Here is a 16520-nt window from a genome sequence, read left to right as displayed (position 1 = left end):
TAGAGACGTGAAACCGAGCTTGTGAAGGTCAAAGATTAATCAAGGATTCCATAATGGTTGAGGTGCCTATCAAATGAGCCCTTCCTTTATCATTTTGGGTCCAGATGCACTGATTGGAATCCAACTGGAAATGGCAGCTCTTCAACTCATTGAGAAAAACGATTGGTCACCTCTGATTATGTGATTTCCTGCTTGAAAAGATGAGGATTATGTTCCTAGAGTATAAATTTAACACTAAAAGGTAATGGTAGCTGTTATTGAGCATTGTGTGTGGGGCTTTTGGGGAAGAAAATAGGAATCAGGATAAGGCTTCTTTTGACAAAATGGCCTCACTGGTTTGTCAAAACTATCACCAGGATTGTGAAGCTGCTGTCAACAAGCAGATTAACCTCGAGCTCACTGCCTCCTATCTCTATCAGTCTTCGGTAAGTTTTGTCTCTGCTTTTTCAAATAAAGCCTTTCTTTTTATAAAATTAAAGTTTCTGTTTTCGATTTGACCTGAATAGTTTCTTGTTTAGACTTCATGGCTGTCTTAACTATTGATGTCAGTCTTATACTTGGATAGATATGGGGTGTGTTCTTTTAATTAATCCACTCCTCAGATGTTGCCACAACATGTTTTAGTTGTACAAAACTGTGGTGTGGCTGCACTTGGAGTATTGTGTACAGTTCTGGTCACTGTTATAGGAAGGATGTGGAAGTTTTATAAAGGGTTCAGAGAAGAACCTGGTATGGGAGAAGGTCTTGAAATGGCTGAGGGACTTGAAGCTCTCCTTCTTGGAGAAGGTTGAGATGGCTTAATTGAGACATATAAAAGTGATTTAGAGAGGTTGGACAGAGCCTTTCCACCTTGGATGGTGATGGCTAGTATTAAGGGCTATAAATTTAAATGGAGGGTAATAGATATAGGAAAGATGTCTAAAGTAGTTCAGTAGTAGGGATGTAGAATGTATTGCTTGCAACAGTTGTTGACTTGCCAAATTTTAAGGGCATTTAAATAGTCATTGGATAGGCATTTCCATGAAATGAAATGGAATAGTGTAGGCTAGATGGGCTTCAGATTGATGTAACACTGAAGGCCTATACTGCATAGTAATGTTCTTTGTTCACATCTGGAGCAGGTGGGACTTGAACCTGGGTCTCTGTCCCTAGACCAGGGACAGTATCAGTGTTACAAGTGTCCTAAAGGGTCTAATATCAGCTGGACTTAATACACTTGCTAACTGTCCCTGAGTTTGGTTGTAATATCAATCTCTGGGTGTAACTGATGTTTCTCCCTCTCTTCTAACTGATCAGTTCAGATGTTTCACCTGTATCTAGTAAATGGAAAATAAACCTGGGTTTCTCAACTCTGATGCTATCACTGCACCACTACCCTCTTTCTTTCCTCCCCTGCCCCTATATTGGTGGAGTGGCTTATTTGCTTAGACTGGGTGGTTTGAACTAGCTCCATTTATAGGAATGGAATTACTGACTAGCCTAAGCAATGACAGTTTGAGCTTTCTGGTAAGACTTGTATTTCTATGCTTGGCTTGGAGCAGAGTCCAGCCTGGGCTTGGTCTCTGCATTAGTACAGTACCCCGCCCACCCTCTGACGACCCCTTCTCCCGCCTCCAACACACCCCATCCACCTGGACACCCCGTGCAGGCCTCCTACCCGCCCTCGACCTCTTTATAGCCAACTGCCGCCGTGACATCAACCGACTCAACCTGTCCACCCCTCTCACCCACTCCAACCTCTCACCCTCAGAACGTGCAGCCCTCCACTCCCTCCGCTCCAATCCCAACCTCACCATCAAACCCGCAGACAAGGGAGGCGCGGTGGTAGTTTGGCGCACTGACCTGTACACCGCTGAAGCCAAACGCCAGCTCGCGGACGCCTCCTCTTATCGCCCCCTTGACCACGACCCCACCTCCCACCACCAAACCATCATCTCCCAGACCATCCAGGACCTCATCACCTCAGGGGATCTCCCATCCACCGCCTCCAACCTCATAGTCCCACAACCCCGCACCGCCCGTTTCTACCTCCTGCCCAAAATCCACAAACCTGCCTGCCCCGGCCGACCCATTGTCTCAGCCTGCTCCTGCCCCACCGAACTCATCTCCCAATACCTCGACACGGTCCTGTCCCCTTTAGTCCAAGAACTCCCCACCTACGTTCGGGACACCACCCACGCCCTCCACCTCCTCCAGGATTTTCGCTTCCCCGGTCCCCAATGCCTTATTTTCACTATGGACATCCAGTCCCTGTACACCTCCATCCCCCATCACGAAGGACTCAAAGCCCTCCGCTTCTTCCTTTCCCGCCGCACTAACCAGTACCCTTCCACTGACACCCTCCTTCGACTGACTGAACTGGTCCTCACCCTGAATAACTTCTCTTTTCAATCCTCCCACTTCCTCCAAACTAAAGGAGTTGCCATGGGCACCCGCATGGGCCCCAGCTATGCCTGCCCCTTCGTAGGATATGTGGAACAGTCCATCTTCCGCAACTACACTGGCACCACCCCCCACCTTTTCCTCCGCTACATCGATGACTGTATCGGCGCTGCCTCGTGCTCCCACGAGGAGGTTGAACAGTTCTTCAACTTTACTAACACCTTCCATCCCGACCTGAAATTCACCTGGACTGTCTCAGACTCCTCCCTCCCCTTCCTAGACCTTTCCATTTCTATCTCGGGCGACCGACTCAACACAGACATCTATTATAAACCGACTGACTCCCACAGCTACCTGGACTACACCTCCTCCCACCCTGCCCCCTGTAAAAACGCCATCCCATATTCCCAATTCCTTCGTCTCCGCCGCATCTGCTCCCAGGAGGACCAATTCCAACACCGCACAACCCAGATGGCCTCCTTCTTCAAGGACCGCAGATTCCCCCCAGACGTGATCGACGATGCCCTCCACCGCATCTCCTCCACTTCCCGCTCCTCCGCCCTTGAGCCCCGCTCCTCCAACCGCCACCAAGACAGAACCCCACTGGTTCTCACCTACCACCCCACCAACCTGCGCATACAACGTATTATCCGCCGCCATTTCCGCCACCTCCAAACGGACCCCACCACCAAGGATATATTTCCCTCCCCTCCCCTATCAGCGTTCCGCAAGGACCACTCCCTTCGTGACTCCCTTGTCAGATCCACACCCCCCACCAACCCAACCTCCACCCCCAGCACCTTCCCCTGCAACCGCAGGAAATGTAAAACTTGCGCCCACACCTCCACACACACTTCCCTCCAAGGCCCCAAGGGATCCTTCCATATCCGCCACAAGTTCACCTGTACCTCCACACACATCATCTATTGCATCCGCTGCACCCGATGTGGCCTCCTCTATATTGGTGAGACAGGCCGCTTACTTGCGGAACGCTTCAGAGAACACCTCCGGGCCACCCGAACCAACCAACCCAATCACCCCGTGGCTCAACACTTTAACTCCCCCTCCCACTCCACCGAGGACATGCAGGTCCTTGGACTCCTCCACCGGCAGAACACAACTACACGACGGCTGGAGGAGGAGCGCCTCATCTTCCGCCTGGGAACCCTCCAACCACAAGGTATGAATTCAGATTTCTCCAGCTTCCTCATTTCCCCTCCCCCCACCTTGTCTCAGTCGGTTCCCTCAACTCAGCACCGCCCTCCTAACCTGCAATCTTCTTCCTGACCTCTCCGCCCCCACCCCACTCCGGCCTATCACCCTCACCTTGACCTCCTTCCACCTATCCCACCTCCATCGCCCCTCCCCCTAGTCCCTCCTCCCTACCTTTTATCTCAGCCTGCTTGGCTCTCTCTCTCTTATTCCTGATGAAGGGCTTATGCTCGAAACGTCGAATTCTCTATTCCTGAGATGCTGCCTAACCTGCTGTGCTTTGACCAGCAACACATTTGCAGCTGTGATCTCCAGCATCTGCAGACCTCATTTTTTCCTTACAGTACCATCGTGGCTACCTTAAACTTGAAGGTGTTCTCCTACTGTTGTGGAGTAGGAATTGTCCAGCTTGACCAAATTGAGTGGTGCTGGAAAAGTACAAGTCAGGCAGCATCTGAGGAGCAGGAGAATTGATTTTTTTTTTAGGCAAAAGCACTTCAGGAAGGGCTTATCACATTGTCTAAAATGTTGACTCTTGCTGCTTGGATGCTGCCTGACCAGCTGTATCTCCTGACTCTGATCTCCAGCATATGCAGTCCTCACTTTCTCCAAATTTGACCAAATGGTCAAAGGCCTAAAGTCTAATCGCTTGGCTAGAAGTGACTTTAATTTCCACTTGATATTTCTCATCCTTACACTTACAAAACGATCAGTGTTCAACTTCTACTTGTGAACAAATAATACAATTGTTTCCCTAATTCAGTGCAAAATTGTAGTTTTGTTTACTGGACTTGAATGCTTGTCAAGCTCCATTTTCAAACAGTTGCTTTTTCACTTTAATGATCTTCCATAGTCAATAAATCTGACTTCATATTGAGCATATTTTTTTAGACCCCTAAAGAGGACTTTTTACTTTAAACTAGAATTGGGCCCAGGTGTTAATGGGATGGAAATGGTTCTCTTTCAGATGTCCTACTTTGACCAGGATGATGTTGCCCTGCACCACTTCTCCCAGTTCTTCAAAGCTCTCTCCCAGGAGAAGCAGGAACATGCAGAGAAGCTGTTGAAATTCCAGAATCAGCGTGGAGGCAGAGTCCTCCTCCAGGATGTGAAGGTGGGAATGTTGGGGATGGAGGGGGAGGAATGGCTGCTCTCGTGATGTGGCTTTAAGTCAGTGACTAGGTTATCACATCCTGATGGGGAAGTGACAAGGTCTTCTGTTTGGCTTCCCCAATGATCTTCTCCATCTCCAAGTCACAGCATAGACACAGGCCCTTTAGTCTGTGCTGACCAATCAACACCAAACTACACTAATCCCATCTACCTGCAATTGGTCCTTAGACCACTACACCCTGGATATGAAGTATCTGTCCAATGCTGCTGGAATGTCACTGCACTAGCTGCCTCCACTCATCAGGTGATGCATTCCATATTTCTACCACTCTGTTGAGGAAGCTTTCCCCAACATACTGATGCCTAAACCTGTGCTTTCTAGTCTTGCTGTCTGCCATGGGGAAGAGATTCTCACTACTGTCCAATCAGATAACCCCATCTACCTCTGTTCCAATAAAACATCCAGTCTTTCCCCTCAATGGATTTTCCATCTTGTGCAACATCCTGCTGAATCTCATCTGAACCTCCTCCAGTGCAATGCCATCCTTGTAGTGTGGTGGCCAGAGCCAGTGTTCCTTTGTCCTAATGGATTTTTCACTGCTTTGTAAAGCAGGACTTATTCCTACATTCAATGCCACAACTCCTGCATCCCACCTTCACCCAATCTACCTGTACTGAATGGTTCTGGGATCTATGACCTTGTATCCAAATCTTTTATTGTAAACATTTTGCTGTCCCTCAATTGAATTGCATGCACACTTTTAATCCATGTACTTGGCAAGTGGGACTGCACCTTGTGGACAAGAGGTGGGACACAATGGTTATTGTGCCAAGATAAGGATGTGACTATCCTGATCTAAGTTCTCAAATGGACACTGATTCAAAGCATTTTTTTGTAAAACTTAATCCTGATCTCAACAATGACCTGTTCCTGAACTTCCTGCTTCAGACCAGCCACATCGCCAAGGTGGATGTAGCTCTCAAATAACTGATCTGTCCTTTTTTTTGTTTCAGAAGCCAGAGAGGGATGAGTGGGGTAACGGTCTGCAGGCAATGCAGGTTGCCCTGGATCTGGAGAAGAATGTGAACCAGAGTTTGCTGGATCTACACCAACTCGCCACTGCCCAGACTGACCCTCATGTAAGCTTCACCACCACCTCCTCATTCTCATCACTGCCACACCCTCTGGGCAACACCTCACTGGTTGGTCTTTGGTCTTTGTGGGTTTGAAGTTCAGTAATCCAGCACTTTTTCCAGATGTAACATTGATCATTCCAGATCATGCTGATGTTTACAATGTTACAATTCCTCAATAAAGTCGAGGAACAACTTTGATTGTAATCTGGTGAGTGCTGAAGTGGTTCTTGGCCACTGAATCCCCTTTCAGGACCATTACAGTGGACTGATCACTGAACACCACATACAGCGGGCTCCAGTTAGAAACAGCAAGATGAGCCAGCTGAAAGGTATTGTCCTCACCAGCACATATTCCTGAAAAGTCTAGCAAACTCTAATATCTAGAGCTATTAATATTGATGCTGAAGGCTCAGTGGGAAAGTGCAGCAAGTCTGGCAGCAACCAAGGAGCAAGAGTTGACATTTTGGGCACACTGTTTTGTAGTGGAAATTCTATAATTCACTTTGTGCTAATGTAATGAGCTGTAATATTCCTGTGTTCCAGCTGTGTGACTTCCTGGAGACCCACTATTTGGATGAGGAGGTTGAGATCATCAAGCAACTTGGGGACTACATCACCAACCTGAAGCGTCTGGGAGCTCCTGAGAATGGGCTGGGAGAGTACCTGTTTGACAGGCTCTCACTGGAGGACAGCAGTTAGTGGGGCCTGGGGGACTCTGCTTTTGTCTGAATGCATTACTGACTTCACTTGGACAATCTGGCTTCCCCCTCCCAGGGAGAAGGAGCATGTTGGCAAAAACGTAATGGCTGTACCACCTGAAATGGAAACGAATGAAATCTTGCTGATTGTCCATCATTCAGACCACTGATACTTTGCTTTGGAAGATCTCTTGAGCTTGGAATGAGTAATTTGGCTGATCAAATAACTAGTAAAAAATGAGGTCTGCAGATGCTGGAGATCACAGCTGCAAATGTGTTGCTGGTCAAAGCACAGCAGGTCAGGCAGCATCTCAGGAATAGATGATCAACTGATGACCAGCTCACCTCTATTCCTGAGATGCTGCCTGACCTGCTGTGCTTTGACCAGCAACACATTTGCAGCTGTGATCAAATAACTAGGTTGAAACTTTCACTGGGTTTTCTTTTCCTCTTCCCTACCCCACTCATCATCCAACTGGACTGGGATCTCCAGAAGGTGCTGCTCTGGAGTAACCATGAGGTCAGGCCAGCCCTGCACCACCCCCTCTGTAGAATGTAAGGATAGATTACAGTCTAGGGGTGGACAGTCTTCATTCCTTTCTTTCATACTACAATTAACACTTATTTTTGTCTGGACTTAATAGCTACATTTGTGGTTAAGGAAAACTGAGGTGATACAGAAACTTCCTTTCACAAACAGTCAAGTGCAGACATCCTTCAAATAGCTTACCTAAGCCTCCAATGACTTATTTTCACTTTCACAATAAATCTCAATTGAGTCTAAACTGATGACCAGCTCACCTCCACTAAGGTGCGGTCCATCAGGCTCTGGTTTCTGTCCAGATTGTGGAACCAGCCAACCTGGAAATGATACAATCCCAACATTTCTTGCATAGCTGCCCCTAGAGTGCCAGAACAACTATATTCCAAGTGTTGTGGCTTCCTTGGACAATGGGCCCAGCCTAAGGTTCTAGAGGGCCAGTTGGGTTTCTGACCAGGGTCAGTACTGGGCTCTTTGATTTTCACCTTGTTTCAGCAGTTAGCCACACTGACCATTCATGCCCTCCTAATCTCCACACGTACTGCTCTGGCTGGGAACTTTCAATGCCCCTCTTGGAACAACAAGGAGCCAATCCACACTGTAGGGGGGCAACTTTCCCAGAAGTGAGTTGTCCTGTGTGAATCCCTCATTTTACTTTCCCTAGCAGACTGCACAGTCTCAATCAGGCAGCCTTACCCATTGCCCCCCCCCCCCCCCTGTTTTTTTTTTTAAAAAAACTTCAGGCCTGGTAGCCCAGAGCAGGGGACCATTCCAGGGAGTCAGCTCAAGGAACTTTCCTGAGCTGCAATGGATTATAATGTGTGCTCTGCATTGCTCCCTACAGCTGAAATGAGCAGGATGACTGTGATCTGGGAATAACAGCAATGCTTGAGGTTAGATGCTTCCATCTGATTTACTCTTGCTGCTAAAGTCAGCAGTTTGCAATCCAAGCTTCCTCCCAGCTTCCCATGGGGTGAAGGATTCTCCTGATGCAGTTTGATTTGACCCAGTGATGTTGAAGGAACAATGATTGCTCTCCATGTTGGGGAGTGGGTATGACTGGGAGAGAAAACCTGGAGATACTGACTCTCCTGTACAGCTGTTTTATTAATCTTTCAAGGTTTCAGGGATCATGGGTTAGGGAGGGGGCTGTCAGAGACATCCGGGTGATTGTTTCAGTGCATTTTGTTTAACTAGTGCATTCTGCAACCTTCAGGGTGGGGGTGAGACTTTAAGACACTTAACATTTATTCCAGCACATAAATCCTTTTATTTTAAACAAACATGAAGTCATGCTGATAGAATCCCTACAGTCCAGAATGAGGCTATTCAGCCCATTGAGTCAGCATCAATCATCTGAACAGCATCCTGTTCAGACCCATGCTATACCCCATATCCCAAAGCTGATCCACTTAGCCTACCTATCCCTAGATGCTATCAGCAATTTAGAATGGCCAATCCGCCCAGCCTGATATCTTTGGTCCTGGGAGCCAAGGTAAATTGAGACAAAGAGCAAAACCATGTTAATTGGCAACTGGGCTGACCAATCCTTAATCCTTTATCCCTTCACAGTCAGGACAGATTACCTGAAGGTGCTGGGAGTACGATTCAGAGTGGTGTGTGCAAAATTTTGGGAGGAGTGCATTGCCAAGGTGAGGCAGAAACTGGGCCTTTGGGAGCACCACTCCCTCTCCATTGTGGGTAAAATCCTGGTCATCAGGTGTGAGGCAATCTCTCTGTTGTTGTCTGTGATGCAGGTCTGGCCTGTTCCCTGAAACTGCGCTGTTACCTGAGCCATCTTCCACTTCACCTGGAGGTCTAGAATGGACCGTGTCCATAGGGACACCATGCCCAAAACTCTGGATGAGGGAGGGAGGAAGGAACATACTGTCCTTATTCTGATGGCCATCTTTGTGTGCAGCTGCATCGAGTTGTGTATAGACCCCGGTACGCAGACACCAAGTGTCACTATGTACTGAGGTTCCACCTGACCCTGGTGTTGTGAATCATGGGCCTAGCCTCATTGCCGTGAAACCCTCCAAGTAGTTTGACCATTACATAACACCTGTCCTTTGTGGAGAAATTGGTAAAGAAAAACACTTTCGACCACAAGTCCCCCAGGAGATGGTCAGCACGTAGTGTCCTTGAGACCCTTCGGGAAAAGGAGAGAATGGATCCTGTTTGGTTGTTCCCTGAGCAATCTGTTAAAGCCATTTGGCAGAATGACTCATCACCAGAACTTTCCAACAAGCACCAAGACATCGCTTGGCTGGTGGTGAGAAGGGCACTACCTGTGAGATCCTTCATGCACGTCCAGTCTCTCTGCGCCACCGAACCCTGCCCGCGAAGCGGCTGCCGGGGATAGAGACTGTTCCACATCTTCTTCTTGAATGTGCCCTTGCAAAGGAAGTCTGGAGGATGATGCAGTGGTGTGTGTTGAGTGTCGTCCTGAGCAGATCCATGACGTGGGACTCTGTGCTCTATGGTCTGCCCCTCAGGATGCACACCAAGACAAACATCAACTGCGCCTGGAGGACCATCCACTCAGTGAAAGGCCCCCTTTGGTCTACCCAAAATTTGGTTGGTCTTCCAGAGCAAGTAGTTGACCCCGACTGAGTGTTGCAGACTGGCACATTCCAAGGTCCAGGTCTACGTGCTGAGGGACGCGCTGAAGCTTGGGGCAGCTGCCGCTGAGGGGCATGTGGGGAAAGACCATTGTCTGAAGTCTTTCTGCTGAAGGTTAATGAGGATCCATTCAGTTATTGGAACTTTCCACTGCCTCAAATGCATGTAAATATAATCTGGTTCAAGTAAGAGAAGTCTTTGGTTTGTTGGATAGAGTCAAACTCCAATATTTGTTCCTTTGATATGCAATTGTACAGAACCAAACTGCATTTGCGACAATATATACATAGTCCAGTTTACAAACCAAAACACTAAATGTGCTGAGTGGCTCAGCCATGTAGTAGGCCTCAGGCCTCCATGTCTAAATTGCTGCTCAAAACATATTGTACATTCAACTTTTCTATCTCCATGTTCAGTTTTTACTTGTTTCAAGAAGAACTAGCCCTCAACTTGAGCATGTTTCCAAATAGCGGGATTATTATTCTAATTACATTGTATTCTGTAGAATGTACTGCTCAGAAACTAGTCTCCGAACTCTATGTGGTCCATACCCACAGCGATATGGACATGAGGGTGTCTCAACCTAATGTTGAATGTGTTGAATTGAGCAGCCTCCAGTGGAATGGTGGGCTGGGAGAGTTTGGGGATTGAAGGTCCCTACTCAATGTTAGGGTATGATCACAGCCTCGATGGATGGATTGGTGGAAACAAGTTATTTTTTACCCAATAACTTTCCCAAATACCAGGTTACAGTCTAGCCATTACTTGTCAGATTGAGTTACAAGTTTGAATATTATACACGTAACCATGGTCAGAGGTAAACCCTGATAAATATTCATGGCAATGAGAGTAAGTCAGAGGCTGGGAATTCTGTTGTGAATTTCTCAACTCCTGACTTTCCAGAATCAGAATCTTCCCACTTGGAAACATCCTTGAGTTGAGGGCTGGTCCTTCTTGAAACAATTACAAATTGAACATGGAGACAGAAAAGCTGAATGTACCATAGGTTTTGAGCAGCAATTTAGACATGGGGGCCTGAGGCCTACTACATGGCTGAGGCACTCAGCACATTTACCATTTTGGTTTGTAAACTGGGCTTCCAGCGACCCAAGGTCAAAGAGGTCACAGCAGATTTAGAATGAATCCACAAAGTTGCCTGCACTAGGACCCAAAAGCACATTATTTCTGTCACTGTCAAGCAATAGGCAAATATTTAATGTCAACATAATCTAGCCATTTTTCAATGGACTCCCAACACTGCCATTTAAAAGACAGGAAGACAAATCCCTCAGATGAACAAACGAACAAACAGAATTCTGCAAATCTGTGTTGAGCATGTCTTTATAATAAACAACCTCAGATGCAATAGTGAAGTTTTAGAGTATGTTTTATTTTCATTTTCAGGTAGATGCACTTCCAGAATTTGCAGTTATGCAGCAGGTCAAAAGTCAATCAGCAATGACATCATCAACCAGTTGTCAATTCTGTTTGGCTTCTGGATCCAATTCCCATCCTGTGCTGATTGGACATGGCAGCTGATGGATTGACTAACAAGAGTGATTGGCCATCACTGATGATGTCATTTCCTGCTGAATAAACTGAGGGTCAACTCCTGAAGTATAAATAAACGTCCAAAGGTAGTGTTTGTTTAGGTACAGTTGGTGTTAATTTTCAATTTGTGATTGGGCTTTTTTGGGGGGGGAAGAAAAAGAAAGCCAAAGTAGTATTCATCACAGAATGGCCTCCCAGGTTTGTCAAAACTATCACCAGGATTGTGAAGCTGCTGTCAACAAGCAGATTAACCTGGAGCTCACTGCCTCTTATCTCTATCAGTCTTTGGTGAGTATGCTCTCTGAGGGTTTAAAATTAAATCTATTATGCTGATGTTTCTAAATAAATTTGATGTTCTTGTGGTCTCCTCTAAATATGAATTGAAGATAAAAATGTTACAGCAACCATGGAATATGATGTAAAATATCTAATGCCTAGATGGCCTTCAGTGACACATGCAGGATGAAGTGTTCTTCAGGGTTATTCTTATTAATCCCTGATAGGGTTGTCACTGGTAGTAACTGTCATTCCCTCCCTGTAGTTGTCAAAACTGGGTATTTCTAAAATAGTCATTTGGGCCAACCATATGGTGGAATGGAAATATCCATTGTCTAGTCACCTTTTTTCTTCTATGGAACTAAACTGTGATATTTCCTTTAATTTTCTGCTGATCCTAAATAGCCATTATGCTAGTTTTGAGGCTGTGGAAGGGAGTTGTGGATTTTTCAAGGTTTGAAGGAGCAGAAGTAGAAGTTCAGGCTGTGACTGGCATATAGTTAAGGCCTCAGTTGAGGCCTTATCTGGCTTTTAGATTACCTACTCATGCATAAATGCAATGGTCAGGGAACCATTTGTTGTCCGTAACTCTTTCTAGCAGAGTTGATCTGCTAAAGTATTGCTGCATCCACAGGAAAGCTGGAATTGAGGCTTTTGACCAATGACTGAAGATCTAATCTCCAACCAGGATGGCATGGTAACAAAATGGCTGGCTGTTTTTACTCTAGATAGTGAGTTGCCCATGCCCTTCTGACATGGTGGAATTTGTTTAGGTGTTAACTCACCTTAGTGAGTGCTGTAGGGTACCTGGTAGACAATCCACACTGAAAGGAGGTGGAAAATGTAGCGCTAGTAGTGGGCTGCTTTATCTTGGATGATGTCTGCTTGCTTGTTTTAAATGCTCTTGTCTAGACATGTGTAGAATATTTATTCATCAGTCTGGGTTTGTATGGTTTTTGCATGAGAATGAAGTCCCTAAAGCATAGCTTGTTAGAGATGGGAACAGCTTTCACTGGTGAACCAGTAAGGTTTTCTTGTATAACAGGAGTGTCCCAGAATAATAGACCACTCACTTCCACTCTGACCTGAGTTGTGACCCTTCATAGATATCTTCCTACAGTCAAGGACCTCTAAAGGTAGCCCAGACCTAACCTTTGTTATAAAAGTATATGTATAAATGGCTATTTCAGGAGTGATGAAGCTGGCCAAACCATTCTGCCTTGTGGAAAAATGTCTTTGAAACAAAAATCTGAATTTAGAATAACTTTTTTTTTTCTTTTAATTTTGGGAAAACTGACTTGATGATCACTTCATGAAGGAACTGTTCCAATTCCTGCAACATTGCAAAAACACACCTTTGCAAATGGTAGATTCCTATCTGGTTCTCAGAATTCTTTCCGGCAAGAAATATCTGTTGAAGCATGGAACCTTATCACTGTAAAAGCTTCTGCCTGCATAAGAAAACTTCAACCTGGTGGACTGGCCACTCCCCTGACATGTTTAAAGTAGCTACTTCCAGACATAGCAGCATCCCTGCTCTTTCAATGGAGACCATAGAGGCAATGGACAAAATAACCTTGTTAAAGGGCAGCATTGTCACACCATTTACTTATGAACATGATGCCTCAAATGAGGCAAATATGGATGTCGATCTAAATGGTTTGAGCTTAAATCAAGCGTAGTGCTTTTCAGCTTACACTTTACCTGCAGATAATATCAGCAGCTTAATGGTTGATCTCTAGGTCACACTAGGTCTTTCCTGTATTGCATGTTTCACCTGAGTGAATCTGATGCTTGTTTACAAGTTTCTGGAGGTTTGTGTGCACTGTATACACAGGCCTGTAATAAACTGCTGCAACAATCCAGAGCCTGTCATTGAGCAGGCTTTCCTTAGCAAACCCCTGGGGCTCCTTTTTTCTCTCTCATTCCCCTCCAGATAAGAGTACACTTGTACATCATTGGATTGGATGTACCAATCACTTGATCTGTACAAGTTGCAGAAAACTCTTTCTCCTGACTAAATTAGTGCCAGCAGTGTCCAACATCCATTTTCCAGTTTGTTCCTTCAGGGTTAATGTAGTGCCATGCAGCAGCCTCATAGTTAATTTCTCATTGAATGGCAGGACAGGCTTGAGGGGCTGAATGGCCTCCTGTCCCTGTGTTCTGGTATCTGTTTAGTATCTCCATGTCCTGGTGACTGGGTATTACCCTCTGGTTAATGTTGAACTTAATACTCCAGTGGCTTTCCTCTTCAGACAACTGAACCATCACCTTGTTCAAGGTTACAACTTCCAATGTTCTGCACTGAACCAACTCTACACTTTCTATAGCTGTAGAAATGTACAGTATGGAAACAGACCCTCCAATCCAGCATTCTCCTGCCTACCAGATGTCCGAATTAATCTAGTTCTACTTGCCCCATATTCCTCTGCTCTTATTCTTGTACCCATCCAATGCCTTTAAATGTTGTCACTGGGTTTGCCTCCTCCACTCCCTTTGGCAGCTCATTCCATACACTCATCACTTTTTTTTTGGAAAAGCTGTCTCTCAGGGTTGATTGTGATAGATTTAATGGACCTATGTCCTCTAGTTTCAGACTCCTCCACCCTGCAATGTAGTTTCCTTCACTTTGCTCAAATCCTATTCGATCTCTAATATCATACAATTCTGATGGTGGTTAATAAGCAGATACACTAATTCAGTGTTTCTCTCCTCTGATGCTGTGCCAGACCTGAGCAATTAACCAGCTGTTTAATCAAGGTAAAAATGTGTCCCCAGGAGGAAGCTGGGGTTGTTCACCTCCTCCAGTTAAAGGAGCTGCTGGTTCACTGGACAACACTAATATATTAAAATGGCTGACAACCCAGAGGTTTAACAGCTGAATAGTCAGCCTGGTTTCAAGGGCTAAACTAGTGCCCTACTTCTGATAACACATCACTGGGACCAATTCTAGTAAATGGTTCTCTTTCAGATGTCGTACTTTGACAGGGATGATGTTGCCCTGCACCATTTCTCCCGGTTCTTCAAAGCTCAGTCCCAGGAGAAGCAGGAACATGCAGAGAAGCTGCTGAAATTCCAGAATCAGCGTGGAGGCAGAGTCCTCCTCCAGGATGTGAAGGTGGGAATGTTGGGGAGGGGAATGGCTGCTCTCGTGATGTGGCTTCAAGTCAGTGATGGGGGAAGTGACAAGGTCTTCTGCTTGGCTTCACCATCTCCTCCAAGTCACAGCATAGACACAGGCCCTTTAGTCTGTGCTGACCAATCAACACCAAACTACACTAATCCCATCTACCTACAATTGGTCCTTAGACCACTACACCCTGGATATGAAGTATTTGTCCAATGCTGCTAGAATGTCACTGCACTAGCTGCCTCCACTCATCAGGTGATGCATTCCATATTTCTACTCATCTGAGGAAGCTTTCCCCAACATACTGATGCCTAAACCTGTGCTTTCTAGTCTTGCTGTCTGCCATGGGGTAGAGATTCTCACTATTGTCCAATCAGAGAACCCCATCTGCCTCTGTTCCAGTAAAACATCCAGTCTTTCCCCGCAATGGATTTTCCATCTTGTGCAACATCCTGCTGAATCTCATCTGTACCCCCTCCAGTGCAATGCCATCCTTGTAGTGTGGTGGCCAGAGCCAGTGTTCCTTTGTCCTAACTGATTTTTTACAACTTTGTAAAACATGACATATTCCTATATTCAATGCCCCAACTCCTGCATCCCACCTTCCCCCAATCTACCTGTACTGAATGGTTCTGGGATCTATGACCTTGTATCCAAATCTTTTATTATTGTAAACACTTTGCTGCTCCTCAATTGAATTGCATGCACGCTTTTAATCCATGTACTTGGCAAGTGTGAAACCATTGTGCTAGTGGGACTGAACCTTTGACCTTCTGGTCAAGAGGTGGGACACAATGGCTGTTCTGCCAAGATAAGGATGTGACTATCCTGATCTAAGTTCTCAAATGGACACTGATTCAAACAATCTTTTTTTCATAAAACTTAATCCTGATCTCAACAATGACCTGTTCCTAAACTTCCTGCTTCAGACCAGCCACATCACCAAGGTGAATGTAGCTCTCAAATAACTGATCTGTCCTTTTTTGTTTCAGAAGCCAGAGAGGGATGAGTGGAGTAACGGGCTGCAGGCAATGCAGGTTGCCCTGGATCTGGAGAAGAATGTGAACCAGAGTTTGCTGGATCTACACCAACTCGCCACTGCCCAGACTGACCCTCATGTAAGCTTCACCTCCTCATTCTCATCACTGCCACACCCTCTGGGCAACACCTCACTGGTTGGTCTTTGTGGGTTTGAAATTCAATGCAACACTTGGTCCAGATGTAACGTTTTAACCAATAGCATGATCTGGAGTGATCAATGTTACAATTCCTCCTTAATAAAGTCAAGGAGGAACTTGGATTGTAATCTGGTGGGAGTGCTGAAGTGGTTCTTGGCCACTGAATCTCCTTTCAGGACCATTGCAGTGGAATGATCACTGTACACCACAATACAGTGGGCCCCAGTTAAAAACAGCAAGATGAGCCAGCTGAAAGGCTACTGTCCTCACCAGCACATATTCCTGAAAAGTCCAGCTTACTCTAATATCTAGAGCTATTAACATTTGATGCTGAACGATCAGTGGGAAAGTGCAGCAAGTCGGGCAGCAACCAAGGAGCAAGAGTTGACATTTTGGGCACACTCAGTTTTGTAGTAGAAATTCTATAATTCACTTTGTGCTAATGTAATGAGCTGTAATATTCCTGTGTTCCAGCTGTGTGACTTCCTGGAGACCCACTATTTGGATGAGGAGGTTGAGATCATCAAGCGACTTGGGGACTACATCACCAACCTGAAGCGTCTGGGAGCTCCTGAGAATGGGCTGGCAGAGTACCTGTTTGACAGGCTCTCACTGGAGGACAGCAGTTAGTGGGGCCTGGGGGACTGTCTGCTTTTGTCTGAATGCATTACTGACTT

The 16520-nt window shown here is 45.9% G+C and overlaps 2 protein-coding genes across 2 annotated transcripts; both read left to right on the top strand.

The window, feature by feature from the left end:
* Positions 1-323: 323 nt before the first annotated feature.
* On the top strand, positions 324-6543 carry LOC132831416 (ferritin, middle subunit-like). The gene is made up of 4 exons (XM_060849550.1): positions 324-425; positions 4562-4708; positions 5722-5847; positions 6388-6543. Exons 1-4 carry the CDS (start codon positions 324-326, stop codon positions 6541-6543), a joined length of 531 nt encoding a protein of 176 aa, XP_060705533.1.
* A 4902-nt stretch (positions 6544-11445) lies between these two features.
* Positions 11446-16473, top strand: LOC132831532 (ferritin, heavy subunit-like). The gene is made up of 4 exons (XM_060849737.1): positions 11446-11547; positions 14507-14653; positions 15658-15783; positions 16318-16473. The coding sequence occupies exons 1-4, from the start codon at positions 11446-11448 to the stop codon at positions 16471-16473; spliced, it is 531 nt and encodes a 176-aa protein (XP_060705720.1).
* Positions 16474-16520: the final 47 nt, after the last annotated feature.

Source organism: Hemiscyllium ocellatum, chromosome 33 (assembly GCF_020745735.1).
Source record: "Hemiscyllium ocellatum isolate sHemOce1 chromosome 33, sHemOce1.pat.X.cur, whole genome shotgun sequence".
Lineage (NCBI taxonomy): Eukaryota > Metazoa > Chordata > Chondrichthyes > Orectolobiformes > Hemiscylliidae > Hemiscyllium > Hemiscyllium ocellatum.
The sequence above is the reverse complement of the archived record's forward strand: the minus strand, read 5'-3'. Positions and strand labels throughout refer to the sequence as shown.

Bases quoted from the DNA above. Each gene is read 5' to 3' on its own strand.
- LOC132831532 (XM_060849737.1), top strand. From the start codon at position 11,446: ATGGCCTCCCAGGTTTGTCAAAACTATCACCAGGATTGTGAAGCTGCT. The intron at 14,654-15,657 runs GTGGGAATGTTG...TTTTTGTTTCAG, and splicing joins TCCTCCTCCAGGATGTGAAG to AAGCCAGAGAGGGATGAGTG. The intron at 15,784-16,317 runs GTAAGCTTCACC...CCTGTGTTCCAG, and splicing joins CTGCCCAGACTGACCCTCAT to CTGTGTGACTTCCTGGAGAC.
- LOC132831416 (XM_060849550.1), top strand. From the start codon at position 324: ATGGCCTCACTGGTTTGTCAAAACTATCACCAGGATTGTGAAGCTGCT. The intron at 426-4,561 runs GTAAGTTTTGTC...GTTCTCTTTCAG, and splicing joins CCTATCTCTATCAGTCTTCG to ATGTCCTACTTTGACCAGGA. The intron at 4,709-5,721 runs GTGGGAATGTTG...TTTTTGTTTCAG, and splicing joins TCCTCCTCCAGGATGTGAAG to AAGCCAGAGAGGGATGAGTG.